The sequence below is a fragment of the Corvus cornix genome, chromosome 12, assembly GCF_000738735.6.
Source record: "Corvus cornix cornix isolate S_Up_H32 chromosome 12, ASM73873v5, whole genome shotgun sequence".
In the NCBI taxonomy this organism is placed as follows: Eukaryota; Metazoa; Chordata; class Aves; order Passeriformes; family Corvidae; genus Corvus; species Corvus cornix.
In genome coordinates, this window is record NC_046342.1 from 14,495,004 (window position 1) to 14,511,054 (window position 16,051).

At 43.1% G+C, this 16,051-nt stretch overlaps 1 protein-coding gene across 1 annotated transcript in view; it reads right to left on the bottom strand.

The window, feature by feature from the left end:
* The window catches only part of MAGI1 (membrane associated guanylate kinase, WW and PDZ domain containing 1), a 289,612-nt gene that overhangs the window by 19,501 nt on the left and 254,060 nt on the right, over positions 1 to 16,051 (bottom strand). The window contains exons 14-17 of the mRNA XM_039559254.1: positions 10,768 to 10,984; positions 5,261 to 5,338; positions 2,528 to 2,619; positions 1,417 to 1,609 (exon numbers count right to left, since the gene is read on the bottom strand). Of these exons, the coding sequence (XP_039415188.1) occupies positions 1,417 to 1,609; positions 2,528 to 2,619; positions 5,261 to 5,338; positions 10,768 to 10,984 (580 nt within the window). The remainder of the gene's footprint in view (positions 1 to 1,416; positions 1,610 to 2,527; positions 2,620 to 5,260; positions 5,339 to 10,767; positions 10,985 to 16,051) is intronic.

Genomic DNA, 16,051 nt, shown 5'->3' on the forward strand with positions numbered 1-16,051 from the left:
AATCTTTCATGGTAATTTCCAGCCTGGAGGCTGTAAAACTGCATAGAAAATCTACACACAAAAACAATACCAAAATTCAACTGCCCTTTCCCTTCCTCCCAAAGCTCTTCTAAAGCTTCTCTCACATTGCCAGACCTTGGTCAGGAATTAAAGAGAGGCTGTTAGAGGAGAGACATCACCTGGCATTTAATCCACATTGGGAAGAAGTAAAGAAATGAGAAGTGAGAAAGAAATGAGTTTATTTATTATTGTGTTCAGCCCTGGATAAGAACACAGAGCTATTTTTGAGGTGCTCTTCTAGTCCTAACTTCCACTGAGGGCCTAAATTCCAATCTGAATGTTATTTTGATTCTCTCTAAGATCAAAGTACATCACTGCCTATTTATCTGATGACGCCTGAACTTGAAAAGCTATGTAATACCCCTTTTTTTGAGTGAGGTAAAGCAAATCCCACACCTGAGTTCCTAAAGGGACTCAAAGGGAGAGGCAGCACTCCAAAGTTACTCTCCAGTATTAAACATAACGTCACATGTTATTTAGAAAGCTCGTGCTCGTATCTTCATTTTCTCTGCTATAAGGACACTTTTCAATCACTCATCTGGGTGCCAAAATGGTACCAGGCAGTGTCACTTCTCATTGCATCTTTGTCTTTCTGCCAGCTCCCTTTTTTCCATTTAGATCCTACACTTGTGCAGTATGTGCACAATGCCCAGCATAACTCAGCATACAGAAACCTCTCTAGACCTGCGCAAACTGGTCTAGTGGACGGTGTTCCTGCCCATGGCAGAAGGGTTGCAAATGGATGATCTTCAAGGTCCCTTTCAACCCCAACCATTCTATGTTTCCGTGACGACAAACATCCTGGCCCACCAGAACCAACGATGTTTACAGTTTCCCATCCTGAGGTCCCTTGACTACCTGTTGAAGCTTCCCCTGAGCCTGGGACACCAGCCACCACACACCAGTGCCCTCACCCGCTCTCTGTCCTTGCCTCTCCTCCTAGTGGACTCTTCATCATCTTTTCCCTTACTCCCAGTTTAAGAGTGACTATCAGGCTGCACATTTATTTTGGGAAGTATACAGAAAACCCAAGCAGTCAGCCACAGTGTCTGTTTGCTGCATAAGTCAAACTAAAAATTTTATGTTGCAACCACACAGTTCCCCATTTTATCAGAAACCTTATGAAGACTTGGGAAAGCCAACTAAGAGAGTCTTGACTGCAAAAAAAAAATACTTGAAACTTATTTGATCAGGAACAAAAAAGACTAAAGACAGGCAAAAGAGGAAAAATAATAGTACATCCCCTGAGTTTTCCCAGCATTACAAGGAGAAGCTTTTTTTTCCCTTAGACCATTTGCTGAACAGTCGGGATCCTGGCAAGAAAATCTACCCCTGCAGGGTGATACTGCAGCCTACCTGTGTAAACCACTTTGCGCCTCACGGTCAAATTGACATGACCTTGTTTGGCTGCCTGTTGCATAAGCTGGACCACAAGCTGGTGTGATTTCCCGACCACAGGTGTCCCATCCACACAGATCAGTTCATCACCCGATCGCAGGCGGCCATCAGCATCAGCAGCACCCAGCGGTACAATGTGACCGATGTAAATCTGAGGAATTAGCGGAGGAGGAGAGAGATAAATGAGAACCAGCTCAACAGCCAGCTGGAAGCAAGGGGCACTTGTAGTTAGACCTGATTTAGTAGGGACATGAAATTGTTGACAAATGTCTGCTGGTCAGGAAAGTTGCTCGTGTGAAAGCAGTTCTATGTGAATACAGCACATTGTGAAAATGTAATAAATGGACATCTTGTTTCTTTAGGCAGTCCATTCACTCTAAGGACAGACAGCCCTGGGAAATGTGTCCAACCAGACAGTGACCAGACAAAAAGATGGTTAAAAGCACTGAGGATCTTGTCAGGGAAGCCGAGATTGAATTACCCTTTCAGTTGCCTCCAGGGTTTACAAGCTCTGCACCACACACTTGCCCACTGACTCAGTCTTGGTTTATCTTCAGTGAGTTCTGTGGAGTTACTCTAACATGAGACAAACTCATGGTCTCTGTCCCCATAAATGAGCAAAATAATTTTGGCAAGGAAAAACATGGTAATTTATGCTGCCACTATCTAGCTGTGACCTGTGCAGCACATGAAAGGATGGCACTTCCCACAGGCACAGGTTTTATGGTAAAGAAGTTAACTGAATTCAAGGAGAGAACTGAGCATTCTAATACCTGAGAACCTGGCATTCTAAGATCAAAATACTTGCAAACCTGACCAGGACACCCTGTCCTCAGTGTCCAAGGACCTATGTGTTTACATTTGGTTCACCATTAAAGTAGAAGAAGAAGCCAAACCCATTTCAGTTATGGAGTTGTGGGGTGGTTTTTGGAGGGAAGGTGAGGAGATGCAGGATATATATATAGTCCACTAACTATTTTAGCAGTGATGCTATAGCATAGTTCTGCATATCTGTGCATTCTACTGCTGTGTTTCTGAAAGATGTCACAAGCTAAAACATGATACTCACAGGCTCTCCAGGCTCATTTCCACCTAGAATCCTAAATCCAAACCCGGTTTCCTTTCTCCATAGAAAGATATCCTGCTCTTGATAATCTGGAACTGAAGGAAAAGAAGACAACTATAATTTTTCATCAAAATACCCCACCTTTTTACCCAAATCAGGACTACTCAGATGTACATAAAAGGATTTGCCATGCAATTTTAACATTTAAATGAGGTGGTGTTGAAGACCACCTGATTTTTACATAAAAATAGAGACATAACTATGAAAACTTACAGTTTTAAATACTAAAGGATTATTATTTAAATCACTATTGAAAGTTATGCAGTGGTTTCTACTTTCTAGGTATCTAATTGTGACTTGCCATTTATTTATCACTATAATATTTCCTTCTGTCAATATTAGCATCATTACCCAGAGCAACAGCCTCTTCCAAATCATCAGTAAATAAATGTGTACAACAGAGAACTACTCTGCCAGAAACAATACAGCTGCCTCCTCTTTCACGGGAGACAAAAGAGCCACTTGTTACGACTTCTACTGTTAATTAACTTTCCCAAGCATAGTTTGCTATCTGTCTACCAACTCTGCTTTAAATAACTATGGCACAGATCCCCAGTTGGTGTAAATCAGAAGGGCTCCACTCAAAACAATGCAGCTCTCCTGACTCTCGCTTGTGTGCAGGCTCTGCAAAAGCACTGAAGAGATAAAACCAGCTGGAAACATAAAAAAGCCCAACCTCACCTACTCATTAGTATGGAACACCAGCAAGGTTTTTACAATGAATATTACATACAGTGAAGTACTAACCTTGAAGCACTGTTGAACAGTAATGTTTTATATTACCTTACTCAGGCTTGCTTTCATCCCTGTTTTAAAAATGCAAAACTAATTGCTAACATTTTATCATATCAGAAGAGAACTTCAGGCTCATTTAATATTTATTGGATAGTATCAGAAACATTGACTAATTTTGTAATGATTCCCCTCCCAAAATTTATAATTAACAATAATAAAAAGCTGTTCCTTTACCTGTCAGCTGCCTATAACTTCAGCAAAGAAACCAAAGTCTATCGTTCAGGAATCCAGTTTAAACAAGTGCCTACTCAGACACAGGATGCAGCATGTTTAATGAAACATCATCTAGCTTTCTGTATCTATGAACAGGTTTTTTTCCACTGGCATCAGGGAATGTCAGATTGGGCCCCAACTGGATTTTATGCTGTCTGTGCTTAGTGCAAAAATTTGGGTCTGCTCTGGTGCTTGTCAGTGTTAAGACTTTTGGTTACCTCTGAGGGTCTCTCTTCAATATAAAATGAATTGAAGAACTGGGAATACTAAAAATTAAACAAATAGGTGAATGCTAAGGTACAGATGTCTGCTTTGACATTTTCATTTAAACTGGCTTTACAGATAATATTGCCACATTTTAATTACCTGCAATTATAAGCTAAGCTTAACACCCGTGCCCTCACTGAATTAGAGACTGATTTTTGTCCAGACACAATTACAGAGTGTCAGGTGATGAACACGCCGGGTGCCTGTGTGGCTCATCTCCTCTGGCTGAAGGCAGCTCGCCACGCACAGACGTGCAGCACAACAAAATTCAGACAATGAATTAATTGCTGTTTGTCACTGCCTTCAGTGAGGGGAGCGTGACAAGCACAGTCGGGAGCATCTCTCCAGCCCTTCAAAGGCTATTTTGGCAAAGGCTGGCCCCAAACAATTAATAGTGTGTGTTGGATCTGTCAGAGGTAAAGTGGCTTCTGCAGAGAGTTCCTGCGTGGGCCCGTGGCCTTGGCACCGCTCAACACCTCCCATTTGTCACCCCTCCAGTCTCACTGAACGATGCCGTATGGCCCTGGTTTGAGTCCCAGCTACACAATTAATGCCGCTGGAGGGAACAGCAGGCCAGGCTGGACCAGTCGTATCAGACCAAAGCAACAAAAATAGACAAGTCTAACCCCAAAGAAGCCAGTTCTTTCACATAGAGCTCCTCCCACTGGAAGGATTACAGAGAGGTGGAACACAGATACAACAGACATACAGACAACAAACCCTTACACAGAATGAGTACAAAGCTCCTTTTACCACTTTTTGCAACAGCTCTGCAGGGCCGTGATTCACTGGCACAATCCAGAACACCCATCCACCTCAGAGCTTCAGAGGTGAGACCCTCTGAGGTTCCATACTGGAGAATTATTTTAGGTTCTCCCATTATTCAGCTGCACTTCAGAGGAGCCACTTTCCTTACTTAAAGGGAACATGGTGCTGCTGAAACCTCATTGAAAATGAATGAAAAATGGCCTCTAGGAATCATTCATTGCAGCCCTGCACCTTGACTGATCTCAAGCATGTCTGACTGATCAAACATGTACACAGCCCAAATGGGTAAAATTTAACAGCAGTCTGCCTGTCCCAAATTAAACCAGACCATTTGGAGAGCAGTGCAAAAGTAGTAAGAAGAGTTCTGTGAATGGCTGGAAAGGTGGGTGACACAGCCCTGTTGATGAGCCATGTGGGCAAACTCAGGAAGGAGACAGGAACACAATACACCCACCCCCTGCCACCTACGCCATCCAGCCAGGACAGTAAAGCCAGACTTTGCCCCTCGGTGGCGAACCTTGGGATATGGCCCTGCCAGACTCCCTTGGTGATGAAGAGCCCCCCGCCACAGAGCAGCAGTGACACCACAACAAGACATCACAAGACACAGATACATTCTCGGCACAGTCTTACATTCTCCAAAACTCGTGGAATTGATTTCTCTCTCTCTCTCACCCTTGCTCAGTCCAGTTGCAGGTGAAGGTGACATAGCTGTAATATTAATTTTACAATTTTGCAAAGCTTAATGTATCTGCTTTCTTATTAGTTCATTTAATTAATTGTGACTTTATGGGTCATGTTAGGCTTTCATGCACAATTTGTTAAGGTTATAGCTACTATGGATTATGACATACTAAGTTTCACATCTCTCTGCACATGCCTGGGCACGTGTAGATATAAAATACACACATACTTGAATTTATACATTTATGAACATGCATGCAGGTATATTTGATAAACCTCCTTTGTTCTTCTTAAAGGAAGAATTTTGTGACAACACCTTAAATACACTTTTCTACAAAAACCCCTTCCCCTTCATGACACGAGTTAGTTTTCCAAATGGAAATATCTTTGTCTAATATTAAAAGAAATTCTAAATGCATGGTGACAAACAATGAACACAGTGCTTAACTACAGATCATTTTTATCAAACTTTACTATGCAAATGTTAACATGTTATATACAACAAAATTCTGCCTAGTGTGACATCAGTTTCAACATAAGATGGATTCAAGAATGATCAGTATGAGTTTGCTTTAGTCACTGGCTCATTTGAGGCAGCAGCACTTTCAGTGACTCATAGCTTGGCAAAGCACAAAATATTTAAGGCCCAGATTCAGCAAAGTATATGAGGACAAGTCTGAAATTAGGAGTGGGCAGTCTCACTGAAGCTGATGGAGAGTTTCAGCGTTGAAAAGTCCTGCAATTTAGCCATAGACCTCATTAGGTTCCATATTTGCAAGAAATCCATCTTCTAAACTATCCCAATGCAGGAGAATTCAATTTCTTTTGTCTTTTCCCTTTAACCAAACCTTTGTGGTGGCATGGAAAGATTTTGAAAGATGGCTTCAGCAGGAGTTCTTGACAAGATGAACAAGCTCACGCGACGTGCTGGGAGTACCATGGTCCCTTTTAGCAATACATTCTCCAAGGGCATGGATACATCTGTGTGCCCAAGAGTATCACTGCAACTGTTTGTCTACTGTTAATATAACAAAAGGACATAACCCTACCAAAGGGCTTTTACTAAACATCATCTCTCAAGTCAGTCTGATCAGAAGGCGGATGCAGTTTCAGGAGAGTATTCTTCTTTTCTATTTTAAGGGGAAAGTATCTAATGTTTGTGTTATTGTGCAAATATTTTTAGTTCTATGTAATTGCCAGTGAACAAATACGCTGGGGTCAAGACTTGTTTGTATTATTTTAATTAGATTTGGGGAGAGAAAAATCCTCCCGAACAAATTATGTGCCTGAAAATAAAATTCAAATATTAACGATAACTTCGAATATTTTAAAAGCTTTAAAAATTCTCTATCGTGTTCTGCTTTACTTTTAATTAAATGCTTAAGTCCTTCAAAGGGATTCATTAACACATCTGCAATTCAGATTAATTCATTTTGTCACTGCTGTTTTGACAGATGGCCATATGTAGGATACGGTATTTTGCAAAGCAATCAGGCCACATGAGAAAAATTTGACAACAGATTGTGTTAATCTTTAAGGAAGTTTAATAATACATTGAAAAGTAAAAAGCATATTATAAAAATATATTTCAATAAAACAGTGTGAGGTTTCTGAATTGTGGTTCTCTGCTAAGCCATTCAATTGCTGCTTCTCTCTCTGAGAGCTCTTCAAGTATGTAATTCCTGGATCTTGGAACTGCTTCATCTTTTAAACCTTAAGGGTTTGTCCTCCTCTCTGATTCATGTACACAACTCCCACGAGCAGCAATGAGTTACCCATAACGAGGAGCTCAGGCAGCTAAAACTCAGCACCAGCAAAGAGTGCATTTGTTACCACCACCAAATGCTCTGTTTTCACATTCGCTCAAAGCTGGCTATTCTCAAATGTCTTAATCCAGCAAAGACTGGTAACTCTGGGCCAGATTGCAGCAGAGCATCTGAGCTCAGCCTTAGCCTTAAAGCATCCCTTTGGGTTTACAGCTTGAAAATAAGCTTCCTTGGACCTGAGCCCAAACACTCAGCACCTTGCAGGTCTGATCCCCTCACCCCAGGGAGATACACATGAAGGAACTTTAACCTGCATTTGTGAAATAAAGTTGCAGTTCTAATCTGCTTCCCCTCAGCCAGAGTCCAGAAACAGTGACAGAGCCTTTGCTTAGCTTTGCATGATTAATTCTAGCTTAATTTTTATTCTTTTTTTTTTCTTCCCCTAAACAAGCAACGTTTGTGGCTCTCCCCCACAGAATTGGAGCACTTTCTGATATTAAGTTGCACTGGGTAAATAATAAAAACACATGCTTTTACACAATTATTGGTTAGCTGGTGCTTTTCAACTTAATTGGGCTCTACCAGTGATTTCAGTGAGACAGGTCACATAAGGCAAATACGGTCTTTTTTAATGAAATACTGATCCAAAGACAACTCAAGTAGAGGAAGAACGAATTTTACAAATTCTGAAAAATTAAAACGTTGCCTTTGCTTTCTGTGTCTACATTCTTGTTATTAATATAAGTAACAGTGGGATGCATTCCCAGAGAAAAAGGCAGTATGTATTCATTACAGATTCAGTACTTCTTTTATATCCCTTTCCAGGCTTTTTTTCAAATTTAAGGCCAGCAATTAACAGTGGGCAAGCCCTGGCCTCAGTAGCAGAAGAGCTGTGCTGGGGCTCCTCAGGTAGTGGAGCCTTCTAGAATCCACCAAATGCCCTGGTTACTGGATGTGTCACCCACCCTCAGCTCTGGCACTAGGGTGACATCCTCCTGCTGTGCATTAGATATCCACTTAGCTCTGCTCACATGTCCATCAGAAGGTTGCAGAGAGAGTCACACTCAGCACCCAAAGCTATGGATGTCATTGGAGATGACAGTCCCAATGCCCAAGGGAATGGGTGCCCAAGTAAAGGAGAAAGCAATGACATGACCGTGTTCCCACCAGCCAAAGGTGGCACTGGAGTTAAATGCAACTGCAGCTGTGTAAAAACATGAAGAACAGTGTGAAGAACACGTGGAGATGACAGACAGTGAAACTGGAGTCCCCAGGAAACAGTTTCTTCCATCACACACTCTGATGCTCAGTGTCAGCAGAGTTCCCTACAAATGACCCGAGAGCCACAAACCCAGTGCTTGGGCAACACTGGGAATGAGTCTCAAAGGGATGATTCAGGTTCGTAACAAAGGAAAAGAAACACAGCGCTTTACCCCAAGACCTCAGGGCAGCAGAGCCAGGCTTCAGCTGTGAACCACAGACTCCACTTATGAGACTGGTGATAAACAAGGGCTTGGTGAGGGAAGGAGGAGCTGACCACTGACCTCTATATAAAACCACCAGTCATGCTTTGGGATCAGACCACAAAAGTAGATAGAGCATGTCCAACTCCATTTTTCACTTATCTTTCCTGCTTTTCTTCACATTTCATTACCCACAGCAAAGCCATGTCACTAGCAAAGAGTGCAGGTTAATCCCCAGGGAATGTGTTTCACTCCAGCTTAGGGTAGGAAATTCACAGGCTCTTGGACACTTCTAATGGTTTACAAGGAGACATGACCATATCACACTTCCACCATTCTCCAAAAAACCCCTATCTATGAAACCAAGAAATCTCATAAAATACTTTCCTGGAAGGGAACAGCAATGGGATGAAAAGGTCATAGAAAAGCACCAATGTTCAAACAGGTCTCAACTGGTAGAAGAGGCAGGAGAAGGACTGAAGCAGTAGAAGAGGATCAACCCCAGTACAGAGGTGCTGGGCTGTGGAAAGGTGAGACAGGGAAGCTGAAGGGGTATAGCAGATCCCAGTCTAGCAACAGGCCCAAGCAGTGAGGATTGTGGCACAAGAAAAGATGGGGTGTGGGAAACCAGCAGGTCAAGAGACTGTGAAAAGGCCTCTGGAAGGGCTCTGGTCCCAGCCAAGGACAAAACCTCTACAGGGTAACTGCAGCCATCGAGGAAAGAGGAAGGATTTAGCACATGGTGTTGGAGGTGCCACAGAAGGGCAACTGCCTGCCTGTGCACTTCAGGGTTTCTCCAGCTCAGTCTTGGGTTTTATCAGGAAAGACAAGCAGGAGTTAAGGCTGCTAAGCTGATACTAATGACTAAGTAGTATGAGTTAAACAGTTAATTAGAAATTAGCTAAGTAGCTGCAGGGGGTCAGAGGCAATGGCAGCACAGTGCCAATACGAATCATGCAGGCTGGGCAGCAGGAATACCAGTGCCATGGGACATTTGTCCACCCAGGCAGGAGAAGGAAGAGCTCTGCCCACAGCTCTGCAGGGCTCAGGAGTCGCTGTCCCTCAGCTTTCACCCCTTTTTCCATTTCAGTGAGCTGCACGTATAAGTTCTGTTACTGCACTCTGCAGATCAGCGTGACATGGCCCGAGAGCCTGCAGGGTCAGTACACCTAATCCTTAGGAAAGGATAGGAAGGGAAGCAGTGCACAGAAGCAGAGACACCTACAAACTGCACTGCTGAGACATTCAATCCAGAGATGCATCTTCAGCCAAGAAACTGTGACTCATAATTTAATTTTTCCAGGATATAAGACTTCAAAGTGATTCATTTGGTCAGAAAAAAAAGTCCTACCATTTTTCATTCTGAGGTAAAGGTTCATTTCTTACTGGTTTTACCAATTTCCAGTTAGCACAATAAAATCAAACTGCAGGTGGTACTCTCAGAGCACCAAGATTTTGAAACTCCCTTTTCTGTAACTAAAGTAACTATTGCCTTTCAAAATGAACCTAATGCTCTAACTCTTTAAGAAGCTTTTACAGATTTGATCATCTTCAGCAGTGCAATTAAAGTAAAGCCAATGTGTTTATTTTGTTTCCAGAGAAGAAACTGATTGAAACCATATTTATAGTCTTGGAGCAGAGTCAAAACCCTGCTGAACTACTAGCCAAGTGTGCAGATTATTAATTGCCATAAAAGCCACTTACAATATGCATTTAATATCTGTATTGTTAAAGTGTCCATTCTAGTCGAAATAAAATGGCTCAGCTAAATTTTCTCCTCCCCAGGGTGAGGCTGAAAAGCATCTGATACAAATTTCAGCAAACTAAATACTTCTCCTCCTTACTGAAATTCCTATGCATATCAGATAATGAGTCTTAACCTCAAAAAAGAGTTTAGGATCTGGATAACAAACTTGAAAATTCTCCTTCAGCCTAATTTAAAAGTACAATAAAAATATAGGGGAAAAGAAAGTCTTTAATTTTAAAGGGATTTTTCATATTAAGCTTTGGTCTAAGAGCCCTTTCCTAGAGATGATCTAAATCCAGTCCTCATGAGAGAGCAAACTGCAGCTCTACCAAGTGGATCACATTGACAGATATCAAATTAACCAGTGGAAGCCTTACATTTCCAGTAGAAACCTAAAAAATTCAGTTCTTTGCAAAGAAAATACACAGGGAGCAGCTGCTGTAGCCGTAGCCTTAGCAACTACACCTGCTTCATACTCACGTCGGCTTTCATACATGCTCCTGGACTGGGCCCAGATTTTGAATGGATCTGGCTTTTTCTGCCCAGAAGTGTCCGGTTGGTCGGCGGCCGGCGCCTCCGGGGCAGCGTAGTCCGGCAGCACCTGGGCGCTGTGCACGGGGGATGCCGTGTGCCCGCTGCGGTGGCTCGAGACGCTCTGCTGGGAACTGTTTTGGCTGTCTTTCCTTTCAAGTGGTTGCTGTAAGGAAGAGAGCAAGTGGAAGAGAGAGAACAGACGGTTATTGGTCGCTGAGTGGGTGTTTTCCATCAATTTTTCTCCCTTCTTTGATCAGGCTTTTCCGCATGCACATAAGTAAATATGTAAGTCACAGTTTTGCTGCCACCCAGTTAATGCTGGGTACAGTTAAATTCCCCGGCGATAGATTCTGATAGGCAGACTGACAGAAAGAGATATACAAAACAAAGTAATTTATCATTAAAAAAAAAAGCATTTTCCCATCTCACACATGACAGATCTAAATCTCATTACAGGTTACTAGTTTCAGTGTACTTATTTTTTCTTGCATTAAGGCAGAAAATCCCAACAACCTTCTATTCAGATAACATTTGTGTCTAACTTGAGCCTGAAAGAAAATGAAAAAGCTACCAGGTTTCACTGTGAAAACTCAAACTGTCCCTCTAAAGCAGAATCAAGCACAGCCCTTACTATGCAAGGTCACTTTTTCTCTACAGTTCCTGCAACCCCCCCACATTACAAGTGTGTGGACAACAGAGTACCCCTTTAATGGCTCTGGTCCCCAGAGCATCCAAGTGATTTCTGCAGACCTTAACAAATGTAAAAATGTCTATTTGAAGTTTGATTTGTTTTAATTAAGTATATTAAAACAGGAAAAATGAATCCATCTAAACTCAGGACTTATTCCAAAGTAGCGTGCCAAGAGCTCTGTCTGCTTAATATTTATCTAAGCAGGGTATATAGTTCTTAAATTCACAACGGTGTGCTCAAGCCACATTTGCATTGCCAGGATTTGTACTACTCAATATGTAGCAAAATCCTCAACAAGAGGTCCCCACACTGTGCAGCAAATGCTTTTTAATGCTCTTTTGAGATCACCTTGGACTGACACCAAGGTTGAATGCAGTCTCCCACCTACTCTGGTACAGGGAACTGTGTTCCCAGGGCTGCTGTGACACAGAGGGTGGCCGGAAAAACAGCATCCCACAGGTTGTTTTTCCAACATCCACTATTTCCCAGCTAAAAAGGGTCAGCCACTCACACCAATAAACCTCAGGCAGAAATTTAAGCCTCCTGCTGGCAGAGGGTACATGAAAACATTCCAACAGAAGTGCTTTCAGGTACTTCTCTCTAGGAACCCAAGCTGGGGTAGGGAGAGAAACCAGCAGCAGACACAGATTGGATCAGCATGGGGGCCTCACTGGCCACAGGTCTGGGCACCCCTTGGCTCTCTCTGAACACGAGACCCCAGGCAGCTAATGCTCCATCACAGAACAGCTGAATTAATTACAGAGGAGAAAGTCACCATACAAAGTGCCCTCTTTTAGAATCTTAAACCCCAAAAACCCAGGTAAGATTATTGTTAAATTGCACGTACTCCAGCTTTACACTGAGAAAAAAATCTCAGCTTCAACAGCCCAAATAATTTTGAACTCTCAGCCTTGCACTGGAGTTGTTGATCCACTACCAGCATCTTTTTAAAGGATATCTCGATTGACTAGAATGTGAAATTGCCTTTGTCCTTTAAAGCAATTTTGAACAAAGCTTACCTGCTGTGATTACTCATCTGCAGACTTTCAAATACAAATATCTGAACCAATTTCCAACATTTTTAGCTTTTTAAGTGGTAAATGAAGCTAATTCACATGCAGCCCTTCAATTTTTAATGAAGCCATTTAAAACAGCTATGCTGGGGATAATCAACTTTAAAAAAAAAAAAAAAATTGCATCTCTCAGTCCAACCATCTGGATTGGTTTGTTTGGCCAAACTACTAAAATAACTACAAGAATCCTGTTGAAACTTCAGGCCAATCTCACTGGAAATAGCTGGTAACAGAATGTGGAGGACAGGGACGAAAATTTGAAGCTTTGTTTAGCCTTTAGGGAAATAATGAGAACTCTGAAAGATTCCTGATTTAAAAAGAAACAAAGTTTGAACTTCAAAAAGTGCTCTCACTTTGTGATATCAAAGGTTTAAATTTTGAACAAGCTATGAATTCTGTTTTGTATTTGGATTGCAAATGGAAGTGTCAGCATATCTAAAGCAAAACTACCTCTAATTCAACTAGAGTTGCAATTGCAAAACCAGGTATTTTTCAAGAAATAGGTGATAGCTTCTCTAGCAGGACCAGTGGTTTTCCAAAAAATAACTCCTTCAAAAAGCCTAAAATATCTCTATTTAGGAGTTTGAGAGGGGACCAGAGGAAGGGGAATGTAACCATGGTAATAAGGAATGTATGTAATTAAATTATTCAAGACAGTATTTATTGACTTTCATATCAGCAGAGGCGGCCAAAAAGGTTTGGGGCCAAACTTCTTTCCACATGTTGTAGTAGCTTCAGCACGTCATGCCCATGAGGAATTGCAGGGGTCTGACCATCCTAGTCCCTACCATGGGGACTGCTCAGATGAAGTTTGTGTCTTGGTACACGTAGAGCTTTCCCAAAAGGGATGAGCTGACCAAATGCCAATGAAAGGATGGCTTGTCCATCTCCTGCCTTGTGCCCAGCTTTTTAGGGCCAACCCTCCTGGGTCTGAATCATACTGTCCAGCTTGCTCAGTTCACACACATAGGCAGGAAAGCAGCAGATGAGTACAGGGTCTGGCTGGTGACAGAGCAGGAAGTTCTGACCTCACCCTGAGGTGCTGATCATGGTTTTTAGTGTAAAGTAAAGCAGATCAGCTGAACTGTATTGACTTCTGACAGGAGCTACCAAGAGCATGGGGCACTGAACTACTCGAGCCAGTAAGAGCACCCCTGATTCTTGAGAGCCCGTGATCTTCTTCAGAGCTGCTGATTAGCATCAGTGGCTTGCCAGAAAGACCTTTACCAAAAGTGGCTAGAAATCAAGACTATGGTGACTACCTCGAGTCCATTTAGGCAGACTGAACACTTAAATACGACGACGGGATAAAATAATTACCTTAGTACTGTTTTATAGCTGTGACAAAATGAATACGTGGGAAGATGGAGCTTGTCACACCCTACTGAAGCCCCTGGGCTCTGAATGAAAAGGGATGTCTTGTACAGAGTCACTGAGGAACCAATTTCTCTTCTTGACAAAAGCAGGATATTGGCAGAGCCCCTGGTGCTGCGTATCCACCCAAAAAATGTGGCAAATCTCTTGTAAGGGACTAGCTGTGCATAGGAATTGCATTTTTGGTCACAAGTCAGCTATGCTCACAATGAATTTATTTAAATCCAAAAGAAAAAAAATCAGAGTTTTGGAAGAGCTTAGCACTTTATCTCCCCTGCAGTGATCCCATCTTCTGATGATCTAGCTGCAGATTTTGTGCTGTAGAGCTTTTTGGGGAAGCTGGTCCTGGAAGCAACAGGAAACTGAGCTGGAAATGGGAATCTTTGCCCCCTTGTGGAGTATTTTGATGCAAGCAACAAGAGAAAAAAAAAAAGAAAAAAAGTTTGTTTTCATCCATGTTATAACAGAATAACTGCAGGGGAAATAGCTATACTAGAAAATTTCTGTGCTTAAAATGTATCTCTCTAGATGGTCAATATAAAAATATTATCCATTTTCATCTAAAAAAAGAATGGGAAATTAAAAAAAAGGAGCAGGACAGAGAGCTGCTAGGAGCATGTCCTTGGTGAGGGGAAAGGGAATAAAGAAGTTGGAAATGTCCAGTCCCATATATGGCTGGAAAGGGGTTTTTTACTAGTTTAGCTCTTTCACCAAGGTTGAAAAACTCTCCTTAAAATCTGAGAAGAGCAAGGTTTGTCAGAAGATACACACAGACTGACAAATACAGCCCAGTAAAACTGAGCTGAAGGCAAAAAAACTTCCCAGGCTGTGTCACAGCCCCAGCACCAACAAACCTCTCCAAGGGGCTTTAACACGTCATCACAGCCAGGAGGTACCAACAGTCTGAAGGTGGCCTTTGGGGAATGCGGGACTGGGGCCTGAGAACAGAAAATAAGACTCATTTAAGGAAGAGCAGCCACTGGCAGTAAGCGGGGAATGTGTCTGGGCTTTGGGAAAGGATGTGAGGGAACGAGAGAGGGCTCATCTCTTGAGCAAAGCAGAAGAGGATGGACACCTGAGTCGTGACTTCCCTGATACAGCAAAAGAAACAAAAAACAAGCGCAAGTTAAGATCAAAGCCAACTGCTCCCAGCCTCAATGTGTGGTGTCCTCTAACTGCAGCTTATTATACAAGGAATGCTGGAAAACAGTCCTTGTGTGTTGAGCAAAGGGCACAGGGGAATTGGGCAGCACATCCCCCCAAGCCCCACAGCTGTGCTGTGCTGGGGACAGCCCCTGGCACACGGCTCTGATGGCAGCTCCTGCATTCACCTCATCGCTGCCAGTGCAGCAGCAAACTGGGAGTCCCTGGCATTCAGGGCATCCCCGGGAAACACGGGGGCAGAGTTCAGAGAGATGGTATCCCAGACAGGGACCGTGCTGGTGGGGCAGGCCTGGCTCTTGCCTGTCATGAGTGAGAATCCTCATGGCCAAGAAGGTCAGGCTGGACTCCCCGCTTCCCGTGCAGTGGAGCAGCAGCCCTTCAACAAACCAAGGAAGGACAGCATTAGACACCCCCACTTCCCTGCTTCTGACTGTCGCCTTGGCCACCCGAGCTCTGGGGTTGGTGTAAATCCACCCCAGAGAGCCCGAGGAGTTTCCTCCTCTGCACACAGATGCTCCGAGGCACTTTGCTCCAGGTTTCCATGGTCAACCCCTGCATGTCAGCGATGCCTGGGGAGGAAGGAGCAGATGCACCAGCTCTGCCATGCTGGCTCTGCCCTCTGAGGAGTGGCCGCTCATTAAAGCTGCCGCACGATGCTGCAGTGAGTACAACATCGCTGCTAATTGTGCTGCCAATGATCCCGTGTGCAGCCAGGGGAACAGGAGGCTCTGGTTTTTGGGAATCCTGCACTTTAGAGGCAACAGCACCACCTACGACTGTAGGAAAAATTACTGACGGAACCCTGAAAAGGCTTGGGAGAGGCATGCGAAGGAATGTCAGCTTTCCCCAGGCTGACAGGCTCCTCAGAGCAAACAGGAGAGAGAAATCTGCTGTTGCATCGCTACACCTGTTTGTAAGCAGCCTCTTT